Raw genomic sequence first — 13,626 nt, 5'->3', positions numbered from 1 at the left:
ATGAATGTACCAGGCGTGTGAATGCGTTTGGTCCCTTCCCCGTCTCGAGGCCCAGGCCCCGACACTCGCCCCGACACTACAAGGGCCGCTCTCGTCCGAAGAATCCGCTTCCTCGGGGCACACACCGCACCGCACAAGGGCAACCTGGCAACCCCAGAGAGAAAACCGACCAATGGCGGACGCCGAAGAGGCCGGGTTACCCCGCGGTCAAACGGAACGTTCCCTAACCGAAAGCGGCCCTGAGCGCCGCGCCGCGGCCGCCTGGCGGAAACGACGCCGGCGTGACCCCACTAAAAAGTTTTTAAAAAAATAATAATACTAACTTGCTATCCCCTGAATCGGGGTCCTACACCATAAAAAGCCTCATGCTTGTGCAGTGCGTTTGCTAAAAAACAAAATGTCTGTCCTGGTTTTCAAGCCACAGGCACTGAGAACTGACGCGGGGTGCGAAACTGGGATGAACGGCGTGCTCCGCTGCGCTTGCGAATGTGTTCTGACTGTCGCTTCCATTAAGGGGGCGGTAACGGATCTGATAATCTAGCGATGTCGGTGGATTTTCTAACGCGGAGGCCGGCCTGTGGAGACGAGAAGGGCGGTGTCTAGGAGTCGCCCCCTCCGGTGAGGGCGAGGGCGGGGCCGGGCGCGGGAGAGGAGCCCCCCTCCCCTCTCAGGACGTCCTGCAGGATCTTCTGGTAGTGCGGGGCGAACACCAGCTTGTTGTAGTTGACCAGGCGGCTGAACTTGATGGCCACCTCCTCCAGCTCTTTCTGGACGGGGGCCAGGCCCCCGGGAAGGGCTGCGGGGCACCCCCTCTGGCCGGACTCCAGGAACCCCAGCAGGTAGGTCTGGATGCGCGAGTCTGGGATGGGGGGGGGGGGGGGGTCAGAGTTGGGTAAAAACACACGCCCTGGAGAACAAACCGGGAAAACAACCCCCTATCTAATCAACGTGGACTGGCGACAAGACACCATGTAACGATGTCCAAATACCCAAATAAATGTCTACAAACTGCAATCGTAATGGTGGAGATGTAGGTTCTTTTGCAGGGAGGCACCCATATAAATCAATGAGGCGAGCAACCCGTATTACATAGGAAATGCCGGCACGTATTTCAAACCAATGTATTTGAAATGCTGGCCACCCTTGGTAGGGATTTAGGGGAAATAAAAGTCACTTAAAGAGAACTGGGATTCTGAAAACCGCGCTTGCCATATGTAGTCCCTCATCTTTAGTGCGGTTGGCATGTTTATAGGTTTTTGAATGTTTATTTCAATACAATTAAACGTACCGGTGACATCACTGTCCAACCGAAAGTGGAAATTTGTCTCGATATTCCACAGCTGGTGCATTTGTGCAGTTTCCAAAAGTGAATTTACACGGAAGGTCAATTTAGAAGTAAACAACATAAAATATATTTTTCCCTGGAATTCCCCTGCCCATAGTGAAATATCATCATGAAAAGGTTGGTGGCTTGGAAGTACCAGCTTTTCTCTTTAAGTATCATTGTCTATCCAGCTCCCTGTGTTTTGAAAGCTGTGTCCGCCGATACCTATTAATTAAAGCTGTTCTCGATCCATAAATGCATCAAAGTGCCCTCGGATATCAATCAAATCACCAGTACTGATGTCCATCCTGATAGGTCCTGAACACTACTATCCACTAAAATAAATGTTGCATGAGAAATAAAAAAGGCTAATCAGCTCGCTAACGGTACATTAGCTTTCGTTAGCTTAGCTTGTAGCTATTTTGTAAGCTTTAGCTAAACCTAACCAGCAGTAAAAAGAAACCTTCATCGCTACGTAACTGGGTTTACTGATCTGCAGAGGATATAGCGGGCACTGGATTTTTACAGTGGTAAAACCAGTAGCCACGGTGACCGTGCCGGGGGTGGCGGGGTGGCGGTTACCGATGAGCCTGCGTATGGAGTTGTCCGGGAGCCGGACGGCGGCCACCTGACCCCTCAGGACGGCCTGGCGGTCGCAGGAGAATGGCGAGAAGCCGTGCTGGGCCAGGCTACTCCTCACCTCCTCGCACATCCGCTCGGCGATGGTGGCGAAGGCTTCGTCCGCGCTGAATGACCTGCCGGGGGGGGGGGGGGTGGGGGGGGGGGTAGGAGGGGGCGAGGGAGGGAGCCATAAGAGACAACCCGTACAGCTCCAGCCTTTCCTGCAGGAAAGCTGCTGGCCGAGGTGCGAAAGCTTCAGGGCAGGGGGGTGGGCGATTCTGGTCCCGGAGGGCCGGTGTGGTTTCAGGTTCTCGTTTCCACCAGTTACCCCGGCTAAAGGAGCCAACTGGCCGTATACACCAGCGCTGGTTCACTCGTACATTAGATTACATGAAGGCAGAATATGGCGTTTTTCCCGCAGCTAGCGAAGTTGCCACTCAGGTCCGAGATGCGCGTGAAATGAGGGACCCAAATGAGAGGCCATGACGCTGACTAAAGTTTCAAAGGACACCTGTCAGCGGAAACCTGCAGGGACTCGTACAGCCAGGAAACTTGGCTGAATAAAAGCTGTAATGTGCAATGCCTCAGTCGTGGCGATGTGTATCGTTCGATTGATTTTCTAAAAAAAAACGCTATCATCAGCATCGTGTAGCAACACTCGCGCTTATTGGGGCAACAGAAACAAAACATGAAAGAAATCTGGTAAACTAATTTAGAGATTCATAATTAATGCAAATAGCTGGAGAGCCATTAGAAGTGATTATGTTAAAAGTAATCGCGGTGATGCTTTTTATTTATTTATTTATTTTTACTTTTTTTTTTACAAAGCAGCACCATGTTTTCCGAGCTCACAGACCTACTGCATTAACTCAGAGGAACACGAGTGGCGCTACATTTACGCGGGTGAAAGAACACAGAACGGGTGAAACCGCCATTCTAAAGAGGTGCTTTTGAAAGCGGAGTGTTTCTGATGCTGTCGCTCGTGAACAGCAGCTGATGACGGGCCGGCGCGCGGCTCACTAAGTGCACCGGCGACGCTGACGACGGCGACCGCGCTGCGTCGCGTGTCACGTGTCATTTCAGAGACGCCTGTCCGGTCTGTGCGCCGCGGGGACGGAGGGGGCCTGGTCTGTGTTCCGACTCAGTACCGCTGGACGGGCTCCACAGAACCCATTCAGCGGCCCTCACGACTCTCCCAGGGAACGCAGAGCAGGAGGCATGCTGGGACAGCCTGTGTGTGTGTGTGTGTGTGTCTGCGTGTGTGTGTCTGTGTATGTGTGTGTGCATGTGTGTGTGTCTGTGCCTGCCTGTTTGTGTGTGTGTGTGTTTGTATCAGAGAATGACACAAAGCAGATACAGAGCATATGTTGCCTGTCCTCCCTGGCAGCAACAGCAACAGGGATCTGCGGCACAGTCCTTGACTGGATTGAGTCTTACCTCTCTGACCGCTCCTTCCAGGTTGCCTGGGCGGGTAAGGTATCACCACCCCGTCCCCTCGCCACCGGAGTTCCCCAGGGCTCAGTCCTCGGTCCCCTTCTCTTCTCCTTATACACCAGATCCCTTGGCCCTGTAATCTCTGCCCATGGCTTGTCCTATCACTCCTATGCCGACGACACGCAACTCTTTCTCTCCTTCTCCCCATCGGACACACAGGTCCCTGCCCGCATCTCCGCTTGCCTGAGGGACATCCAGAGCTGGATGGACAATCACCACCTGAAGCTCAACCCGGGAAAGACGGAGCTAATCTTATTCCTGCTCTATCCTCTCCCCTCCTCGATTTTTCCATTTCCCTAGGGGACACCTTAGTGACATCATCACCCTGTGCCAAGAATCTCGGAGTGGTGATGGACAACAGGTTGTCCCCCTCCAAGAACATTGCAGCAGTAAGCCGGGCATGCAGATTTTTCCTGTATACCATCCGGAGAATCCGCCCCTTTCTCACCACCTACTCAACCCAGCTCCTGGTCCAAGCAATGGTTCTATCCCGCCTGGACTACTGCAACTCTCTTCTGGCTGGACTACCAGCATCTGCCATCAGACCCCTGCAACTCATTCAGAATGCTGCAGCTCGTCTGGTCTTCAACCTCCCCAGACACTCCCACGTCACTCCCCTGCTCACTACCCTCCACTGGCTGCCTGTTATAGCTCGCATCAAATTTAAAACATTGGTCCTAGCATACCAGGCAGTCAAGGGATCAGCCCCAGCATACCTCCACAAGATATTCAAACCCTACATGCCAGCCAGATCCCTCCGTTCTGCTACCTCAGGATGCCTGGCACCTCCCCCTCTTCGCACCTGCGCTTCCAGAACACGTCTCCTGTCTGTTCTGGCCCCACGATGGTGGAATGACCTCCCTGTGGAGGTCAGAACAGCTGAGACACTGACCCATTTCAAGCGACGACTGAAGACTCACCTCTTCAGGCTGCACCTCTCCCCATCCCTCCCTACCTCCCTGTAATCTCTTAAATGACTGTAAGCTTAGGGTTGTAACTAGGTAGCTGTTTCGTAGGTGACTTAGTTAATGCACCTGTCTTAACTACTGCTTGTATTTTTGCATAGACTGCGTTGTTGCTGTTCTCGTTTGTGTTAGTGTTAATCAGTTTAACCTTCAGGGTCCAAGTTGAACTACTACAAGTCATACTTGTTCCTGGTTATGGTTATACACTTTGTTGTACGTCGCTCTGGATAAGAGCGTCTGCCAAATGCCTGTAATGTAATGGCCAGGGACAGTGTTGCTGGTGCGTGTGCATGTGGGCTTGTGTGTGCTTATGTTCTCAGACTTACGGAGAGTGCAGTTCCGCCAGCAGCAGCCTGATGGTGCCCTTGAGCCTGTCCATGAGGCCAGGCAGGCCGGAGATGGCGGCCCCGGCATTATTGTAGACGATCAGCAGCACGGCCGCCACGATCGTCAGCTCCTCCACCTCCCACTGCATCTCCTGGAACCTCCTCTGGTCCATCAGCAGAGTCTAACACACGGACGGAGCAGGAGCAAGCTCAACACAACACCTTCTCACTTTTCTGTTCCTTTATCAAACCACCATAAGTCTACATTCACTTCAATAAGGGGTGAGATTTTTTCCTGTGTCAGTAATATATATATATATATACTAGAATAATGGTACCTAAATTAACGTCTCCAGGGGTTGCTGGCATTTGGATTTATTTCGGAACATTCTCTCCTGCTGTCAGGTCAAAATGTGCAAAAGCTCTCATATTTGGGCAATTATGACACACTGAAGTCCTCTGGCTGAGACATTTAGGGTCTGAAAAAATTGTATTTTTTGATTAATAAGGAGAAATAACTTGCTGAAGAAAAAGAACTAAAAACCACTAAATACCAAAATGCACTAAAAACCAAAGATTAGATGGAGAACACTGCAGTGACAACCCACACATCCCCCCTCATCAGCACACCCCCAGTACACCATGTTCCACAAAACATTTGTAGTTGTTATGCTCAACCCTAAAGTGCACTGAGTTCTGTGAGCCAGATCACAAATTTAGCTCTAGATTCAGAGTAAAATCAGTGGGGGTGGCGGGTGGGGGAGGAGGGGGGGGTGTGCAGTGTCTTCAAGTTTTCATGGTTTCCACAAAAGCAGCTTTTCAAAAAACGAGGTTTTGGAAACGAGGTGCGTGGACTCGTCGAGGAGTCCCGAAAACCAGCAGACACTGTGGCCACCCAGGACTCTGGTTTGAGATCTCTGCTCAAGACTATCGCCTGCATGTCCTTTCCTGCTTACAGAACAATGAGCGAGATTTCGCATAAAACACGATTATGACAAACATGAACCCGAAGGCGAGAGCGAAGCGCTTGCCATGTTTGGAGCCCTGCCACGGCTCGGGTGATTACTTGCAATGCAAACCCAAGGCTTGTCCTGGGCTGAACCCTGAAGGAATGTCTCAATAACAGCTGTAACTCCAGTACGCACGTCCCAGCTTCCCGCATTATCAGCGGAAGCAGCAAAAAAAAAAAAAAAAAAAAAACTAGAAATACCGCCTTGCGTTTGTATGCCTCCGCCAACCAGTAGCCAGTTTGGATATAAAATGTCATCACTTCATCATTTTATCCTATTAGACATTTGTGTGAAACTTTTTCATAATTAGCGTATGAATTCTTGAGTTATGGCCAAAAGCATATTTTGTGAGGTCACAGTGACCTTGACCTTTGACCTTTGACCAAAAAAATCTAATCAGTTAATCCTTGAGTCCAAGTGGACATTTGTGCCAAATTTGAAAAAAATTCCCTCAAGGCGTTCCTGAGATATCGCGTTCATGAGAGAATGGGACGGACGTGAGGTCACAGTGACCTTGATCTTTGACCTTTGACCACCAAAATCTAATCAGTTCATCCTTGACGGACGGATGGACGGACGGACGGATAACCCGAAAACATAATGCCTCCGGCCACGGCTGTGCCGTCGCGGAGGCATAAAAAGTTCCCCAGGGTTGCAGATTACTGACCTCAGGAAAGGGGCAGGAGGCATGGTCCCACTTGAGCAGGTGCAGGTAGGCGTGGTTATGCACAACCAGGGGGTGGAGCATGGAAGGGACGGGGGCGGCGGCTCCGGCGCTCGAGGCTCCGCCTTCCCAATCACCGCTGAGGAGAGCTTTGGCCGTGTCCTGCAGCCACTTCCGAGTGAAGTCCATGGCATCTGAAAGGAGTTGCATGGGGTACCATGCCGACCAATCACCAATCTTTCACTGGCAGGGAGACTGTACTACACAGCCTGCAATGCCATGTACCTTTTAAGAGTAGGTTTTTTGGAATGTTTTTTCAAAATTCAATGTAAGTGTTCTAAAATTCCATTGCTTTCAATTTCGAGTAGTGATTGTTACATCAGCATTAGAATGTTCAGGTAAAAGCATTCTAATCACACATTCGTGATTGTACACCTTAAAGGGTTAAACACTGTGTAACAACATAAGTATACACAGGAACATTTGTGGCCTCTGGCTTCCTGACCATGGGATTGATTGACCCTCCACTGAGTCAAGTTCACCATTAACCTTTTTTGGTCCGCCAAGGCATAATGAAGTGCCTTTCTCCTTTTTCTTGTGCCTGCAATAAACCTCTCACTGCTTGATCAATTAGCTACCTGCTTAGGGCAGGAACATCCCTTTTAGGAGGAAGTGCGGAGCCTGATTTAACTCGCTTAAACATTAAAGCAGTAATAAATGGTTTATCTATCAGTGTTTGATTGACAGCTCCAATACCATAAGCCAATCAAATGTTTGTGTACCAAAAATAATCCACCAATCAGGTTCCAGGAAACACACGTGGGGTCCCCTTGCGCCAGTGACTCAAAGACTCAAAAGGTTTCCCAAGATTGGGCTCTATAGACATGCAGACGTCTGATAGGTTGTCGGACTCAGATGTTATGAATAAACCTGACCAAACCTTACCACAGTAACACTGCACTGCACACATGTGTCTGTAAATCCAATGAGTGGACATGCAATGCAGTGACAGCAGTATCATTAACCCAGTATTGGATGGACCTACTATATGCTGTGAATTATTAACGTCTTTGAACGCATTACAAGGCTTTGTTACCCGAGGCAAAACACAATTAGCTCAAGCTAAATCATAAATCACATCGTGTAGCAGCTCTGTCCCACGTTGGAGTTATAAAACCCCACCTTGCCATTCCTAGTGATATGTCACACATCTGTAAAAATTAACATCTTTCAGGTGCAGTCAGTTAGGTCCGGTGCGCATTAAACAAAAATGTTTTCACCCTCGTAGAACGGGAGTAACAAAAAATGTGAATGTGCTGGGAGCACAGACTTGGGAGAAAACCGAAAATGCGGAAATCGGGGAGGACTCACTGGGCTGCTTGTCGAGGAACTCCTGGAACTTCTTTCTCTCGTACTCGACCGACTGCTGCATCAGATGCGGCCGGATGCTGCTGACGGTGAAATTGGCCATGTCAAGCTTCATCATGTCCATCACTGAGAATATGGCCCTGGAAAAACCCAGTGCAAACCCATCTCCATCACTGAGAATATGACCCAGAATACTACCCATCTACATCACTGAGAATATGACCATCTCCAGCACAGAGAATATTTTCTTTCGTTTAAGCTACAGGTGATCTACATCACTGGCATTTTTGATTCCTCTTCCATAGTTTTATTTTAATAAAACTACAAGATACCGTTGGAACGACTACTGGAAAAAAGTTCCAGTCCTACAGCATAACCATTTCCATCACTGAATATAGGGCCCTACAGTACACCTCGTTGTTAGTGTTAATCAGTTTAACCTCCAGGGTCCAAGTTGAACTATGCGGTTGTTCCCTGCACTTGGACCGGTACTTCTCTCTAGGGGTTTCGTCATACTTGTTCCTGGTTATGGTTATACACTTTGTTGTACGTCGCTCTGGATAAGAGCGTCTGCCAAATGCCTGTAATGTAACACCTGATAACAACAGCTTTGCCCAACCGCCACACATTTTCCAGTATACCCATTGATTGATTGATTGATTAGTGGATTAACTAATGAATTAATTCATTCACTCATTCAATCAATCGCTCCTCAATTAATGAATCTGTTCTTTCATTAATCCATCCATCCATTCACTTGTTCACCACCGGCAGCGGTGACTCTCGGCAGCGCCGTACTTAAAGAGGGGAAGGATGGCGGTGACGTCCCGGAGCCTCTGGATCTCCCGGTCGCGGGAGGGGGCGCACAGCATCCCCATGGTGTCGATGACGAAGGCGGCCACCTTGCCCATGTCCAGCGCCCCGTTCTCCGCCTGCTGCTGGATCAGCGGCAGGTCCAGCCCGTCCTCGATCTGCTGCCGCAGGCGAGCGTGTCCCGGCAACAGGAAGGACAGCAGCGTCTGCGGACGAGGGCGGGTGAGGGGCCATGTTTAGACGCCGGTGGGCGGGGGGGGGGGGGGGTGGGGGGGGGAGGCACACACACACCCTCTCTGACGCCTCGCCGACGTGTCGCAGTCAGACGAAACGCATACAAATATTTACCCAGAATGCACGCAAAGCCCCGCTTATCAGCTCGTCAAAGTCCGCGACTTCCGCCCCGCTCCGCCGCAGCCCCGCCGTCTGCGAAACGTGCGGACTGGTGACGCTATCCTCCAAAAGCCCTTACTTCAGCCTCATTACACTCAGCTGCAGCTCTGCCCTCTCGAAAAGCTGGACGGAGATCCATCGCACTGCCCCCCCCCCCCCCCCCCCCCCCCCCCCCACCCCCCGATCGATTCGTACGCCGCAAGGAAAGTTTCACTGCTGAACTTCACGATGAAAAAATGCAGCTTAAACACCGAGCCTCAAGCCTGCAATACTGAAACCCCGTGGGTATTCAGACAAGTGCCTCCTGTCTAATCCACTCAGTGCACTGTGGGTTAGTACGCACTGGAGACCGAGGTGCCGAGGGACGCTGACTTCCCAGTGCACAAGTCATAGCAAGCTTCCCGACGGGTCCAATCTCTCTCAGAGCTTTTGTGCCAGTTTGTAAAATACCCAGGACATGGTTGGGGCCGAAGAATTCACGGGATCCCCGAATCGCAGCGGAAAACCTGGCCGGACGGATTTGTGGCCGTCGAGCCACGAAACAGCGCTGCACCAGCGTTCCTGACCCAGCCAGAAAGCTCACAACAACCGTGGGGGGGGGGGACGAGGGGGGGAACCTGATTACAGCAAAGACAGCCTTCCTTACGCAGCACTCGAGAATCCCAGAGCCCAATTTCGATATGCCACCGGCTATGAAGCATGTTTACAGGAAGCACTGAGGCACAGCTTCAGCAGCCTGCACAGTGTATTAGTTCACTGGTCGTACAGGCTTGCGTACTGTACGCAGTTAATGTAACGTTTCATTAATTAAATGAAAGAATAACTTTTAATAATGTGTTTGTTGTTTACTCAGGTTCCCTTTGTCTACTATTACATTTTTTCTAAAGATCTGAAAACCATTCAGTGTGACAAATATGCAATAACAAAGGAAATCAGGAAGCGGAGAAGTACTTTCTCACGGCACTGTATGCTAACAGCACAGATTCTGTAGAGAAACCAGACAGGCAGTTCTTGCGTTCCCTCTGTCCTCCATACTTTTCACTGACAAGAAGTTCCAGTTGGTGTATCCAGTGTTATATTACAGTACTAAACATCCATTCTTACAATATTACAATTCATCAAGTCTCTTCATAAATATTAATAAGACATGTCATAATGGAATATTTTGGCTTAAATGGTAAGGGGGCAGGATAGTCAGTCTTATCAGTATGGAGATGACTATCTGGGGAGTCTACAGAATCTTCGCTGACCTCTGAATTTTCACCCCTGGATTGTCCAATCCCTGTTGTGATGATGTCACACACAGCACTCTTCTGGTGCCTCACCTCTTTGATCTCCCCCAGCAGCTTGATGGCGTGGTCATATGAGGGCGGGTCTTCAGCCAGCTGGGCCTCCAGGCAGTCCCAGAATGCTTTGTGCACAATGTCCTTCACCTTCTTCTCCAAACTGAGGGCATGAACGGAATTAGCAGAGTTTACAAGGTATTTTACTCATTTCGTTACCACACACAAATAAGAGGTGTGCTAAACTATGTGTGATGCAAGTGCAAGCCATGGAAAGGCAGCGCTGCATCAAATATGAAAACAAAACCAATTAAATACTCCAATTTGACAGATTGGACTTAATTTTGAAGGGAGAGTAGAGTTATGTCCTTTTCCAACGCCCTTTGAAATGTTCATAATTACTTTGGACTTGACATAATGGCAAAGTAATGCGAAAATGTACAACTGTCCGGAGTGACATTACAGCAGGGCAGCCCAGCCCTCTTCCTGGAGATATACTGTGCTGTAGGTTTGCATTTCAACCCTAATTTGGCACACCTGATTCCATTCCACTAATGGAGCCAGATCTCTAGCTGTTGAGCGAGGTGTACTTTGTTACGGGTGGAGTAAAGATCTACAGAACGGTAGATCTATGAGAACAGGGTTGGGCTGCCCTATGTTACAGGATATTCGCAAAACAAATGCTCAAATTACACAGCAGAACATAGGCCCACCAGTGATTTTCCGATGTTCTATATCCCTTGTCAACATCTATTATGCATAAGGCTCATTGGTTTCTGTTTTTATTTTTCAAAAGAAAAATCTGCCAATTTATCTGTGTTTAATTTGAATATTTTGAAATGGGTGAAAATCGGTTTAATAAATAGCCTATAATATAAAATTGCCTAATAGTGAAAATCGGGTCATACAACTAAGCTTGTTTCCGAGCCATCCTGCATGCCGAAAATCCGAGTGAAAATCGTTTTAAACCAATGGTAACCAACCCTGTTCCTGGAGATCTACCATCCTGTTTTTATTTCAACCCTATTTTTACAGATTTGACTCTACTAATTAGCAGCCGAACAAGATCTCCAGTTGAATGAGGTGTGCTTTGTTAGGGTTGGAGTGAAAACCTACAGGACAGTAGATCTCCAGGAACAGGGTTGGTTACCACTGGTTTAAACTGATCAGATCCTTTCAAAAAAAGCTGGGTATTTTCCAATGAAAACTCGGTAAAAACTGAAAACAATGAGGCTAAATTCTACAGCGCAAGGCCAGTCTTTTTGATGCCAAATAAATATCAGTACAAAAACACAGGAAATAACTTCTCATTTTTATTAGGAAGGTTGCCTACTACTTTTGTCTGAACATTCTATACTAGGACTTTGCCCAGTACTTCAGCTGGAGCATTGCATAACTGTCGTTCTGTGTAAGGGCTCTGATTAGCCAGCAGACGGGGTATGGGGTTACAGCTCTAAGCGCTGGGCTGTGCACTGACTTCACTGCGAGCTGGAGGGGCTCTCACCTGCCCTCCGGCGGCTGCGCGGGCGTTACCCGAAACCCCCCGTTCACCACGATCTCGTGGGCCAGAGCCAAGTTGGTCACCCCCTTGGCCGTCTCCATCAGCTCCTCCACCGACACAAACTTGGGGGGACTGGCTGTGGGGTTTGGGGGAAAGCAGGTGCAGAAATGTTCCTTCTTTTTTAAATTATAGGATTTAAATGTTAAATTTTACTATGTTATTATACCTAATGTTACGAATGGAAGATTAAACGCGTATATTCCCACAAAGGTCACCACATTTGTATGGCTATCGTGGCATATGCACACAATGCTTATAATCTCTCACCGGCTGAGCTTCATTAGATTTTTTTCTGGAATACACTTCTTACAAGGAGGAAAGGTCTGCGCTTACACTGTGGCCTGCTGCCGCGTTGGGGGCTGGGGGTCCTCTGTGGAATCTTCTTCGTCAGAGATTGGTCCAAGGGTTCGGGGCTTTCCGCGGCGTTCCTTGCCTTGTCGGGGTCACGCCGTCCGTCCTCCCAGCTAGGGGGGGACTTGTCGGAGTTCTCCTTAGACATGCCGCACAACAGCACTGCGATCCCCACGTCAGAAAACTAAATGAAGAACAGACACCCCACTTCAGAAATTAGGCCACTGTCCACGGATTTCCGAACACGGAGCAAAAGTATTAATTTAGTGACTTTAGTCCATCTAGATTTTATTTGTGCCGCTGGCTATTCCACATGCTACATATGCAGCCTACATCTATATGCGACTAAAAATAAAAAAAAACAACGAAAGCATCTTTCAGATATTGTGATTTCTGCCTCGGAGATAATTTCTCCAGTCATTTCAGACGTCATATTTTGTATTGTCTCTGATGCTGAGAAATGTATTACCGTAGGTATTGATTTGCTGGCTGGTAACTTCGGATTGTTCTGGAGAAAAGAAGACTATTATGTAGGCTACGATGTTTTCCACATTCCGGAACATTCAGAGTGGAAACACAAAGGGGACATTTACAACTGGAATGTTTTACGTTAATAGCTTATGACTTCATCTGATGAAAATAAATGTCTGTGTCCGTCCTGCAAGTTTTTATACAAACAAATGTTCGTACGATTTTACCTCAAGTGAAACAAAATAAACAACCTGTCATTATATATGGCCTATCTTCATAATAGGCTATCAGAAAATATTAATTTTTTTCTTTTCCAGTGGCTTTATGTTTTAAAAAACATTTAACCAGAAAACCTGTTCATAAAATTCACTGGTTCGGGGAAACCCTTTAACTCAAGATGCAAGTGAACAAAAATAATTATTAATAGCCGCACACGGATGACTTCATCGAGTCTAATCCAACTGCGCACATCCACACCGACGAAAACAATACCACGTTGCTTATACAAAAACAACCGTTATAGGCAACATTATGCTTCCATTTTATAAGAATAACATCATCACACTGTAATGCCAACATAGAAAGGGCAGGAAATTCCACTCATGCACGTACATGTATCGTTACCTGTTGGCTAAATCCAGCTAGCTTGATTATCGTAAAGCTATTTGTCGTTGAGCTTTTTTTCCAGCCCTGCAATACAACGATGGTTATCCACAACCTAAATATCAAATTACTGAGACATCAGCGACGTCAGGATTTAACCTTGTGTTAAAGATAAATTTACAATACAATCGATGTGCCTAAAACTGAAGAAATACTAGTGCACCTCCCTACATGTTACATAGCCTACTGCGGCCATCTCTATTTACGGAAGTGATGTTTTCGGCAGTGCGGTGAGCTGTAGTTTCTTCCTCTTTAATCGATGCGCTTTTTATTGAAGAACGTTAGAAAGAACTACATGTACCATACACAATTGCACGAC

General features: G+C 48.1%; 1 protein-coding gene across 6 annotated transcripts; it reads right to left on the bottom strand.

Annotated features, from left to right (window-relative positions):
* Positions 1–307: 307 nt before the first annotated feature.
* tcp11l1 (t-complex 11, testis-specific-like 1) lies at positions 308–13,543 on the bottom strand. 6 transcript variants are annotated; one of them, XM_035396737.1, is made up of 11 exons: positions 13,257–13,543; positions 12,643–12,681; positions 12,156–12,357; positions 11,766–11,898; positions 10,304–10,424; positions 8,571–8,791; positions 7,776–7,912; positions 6,408–6,598; positions 4,731–4,912; positions 1,907–2,079; positions 308–859 (listed from the first exon to the last, which is right to left on the bottom strand). In XM_035396737.1, exons 3-11 carry the CDS (start codon positions 12,319–12,321, stop codon positions 600–602), a joined length of 1,584 nt encoding a protein of 527 aa, XP_035252628.1. In that variant the 5' UTR covers positions 12,322–12,357; positions 12,643–12,681; positions 13,257–13,543; the 3' UTR covers positions 308–599. The 6 variants fall into 6 exon arrangements, with proteins under 6 accessions (XP_035252628.1, XP_035252629.1, XP_035252626.1 ...); XM_035396738.1 differs by having other exon boundaries at positions 13,269–13,543; XM_035396735.1 differs by lacking the exon at positions 12,643–12,681.
* Positions 13,544–13,626: the final 83 nt, after the last annotated feature.

The sequence above is a fragment of the Anguilla anguilla genome, chromosome 16 (assembly GCF_013347855.1).
Source record: "Anguilla anguilla isolate fAngAng1 chromosome 16, fAngAng1.pri, whole genome shotgun sequence".
Lineage (NCBI taxonomy): Eukaryota > Metazoa > Chordata > Actinopteri > Anguilliformes > Anguillidae > Anguilla > Anguilla anguilla.
Note: the sequence above shows the minus strand (reverse complement) of the source record. Positions and strands in the feature narration are given on the sequence as shown.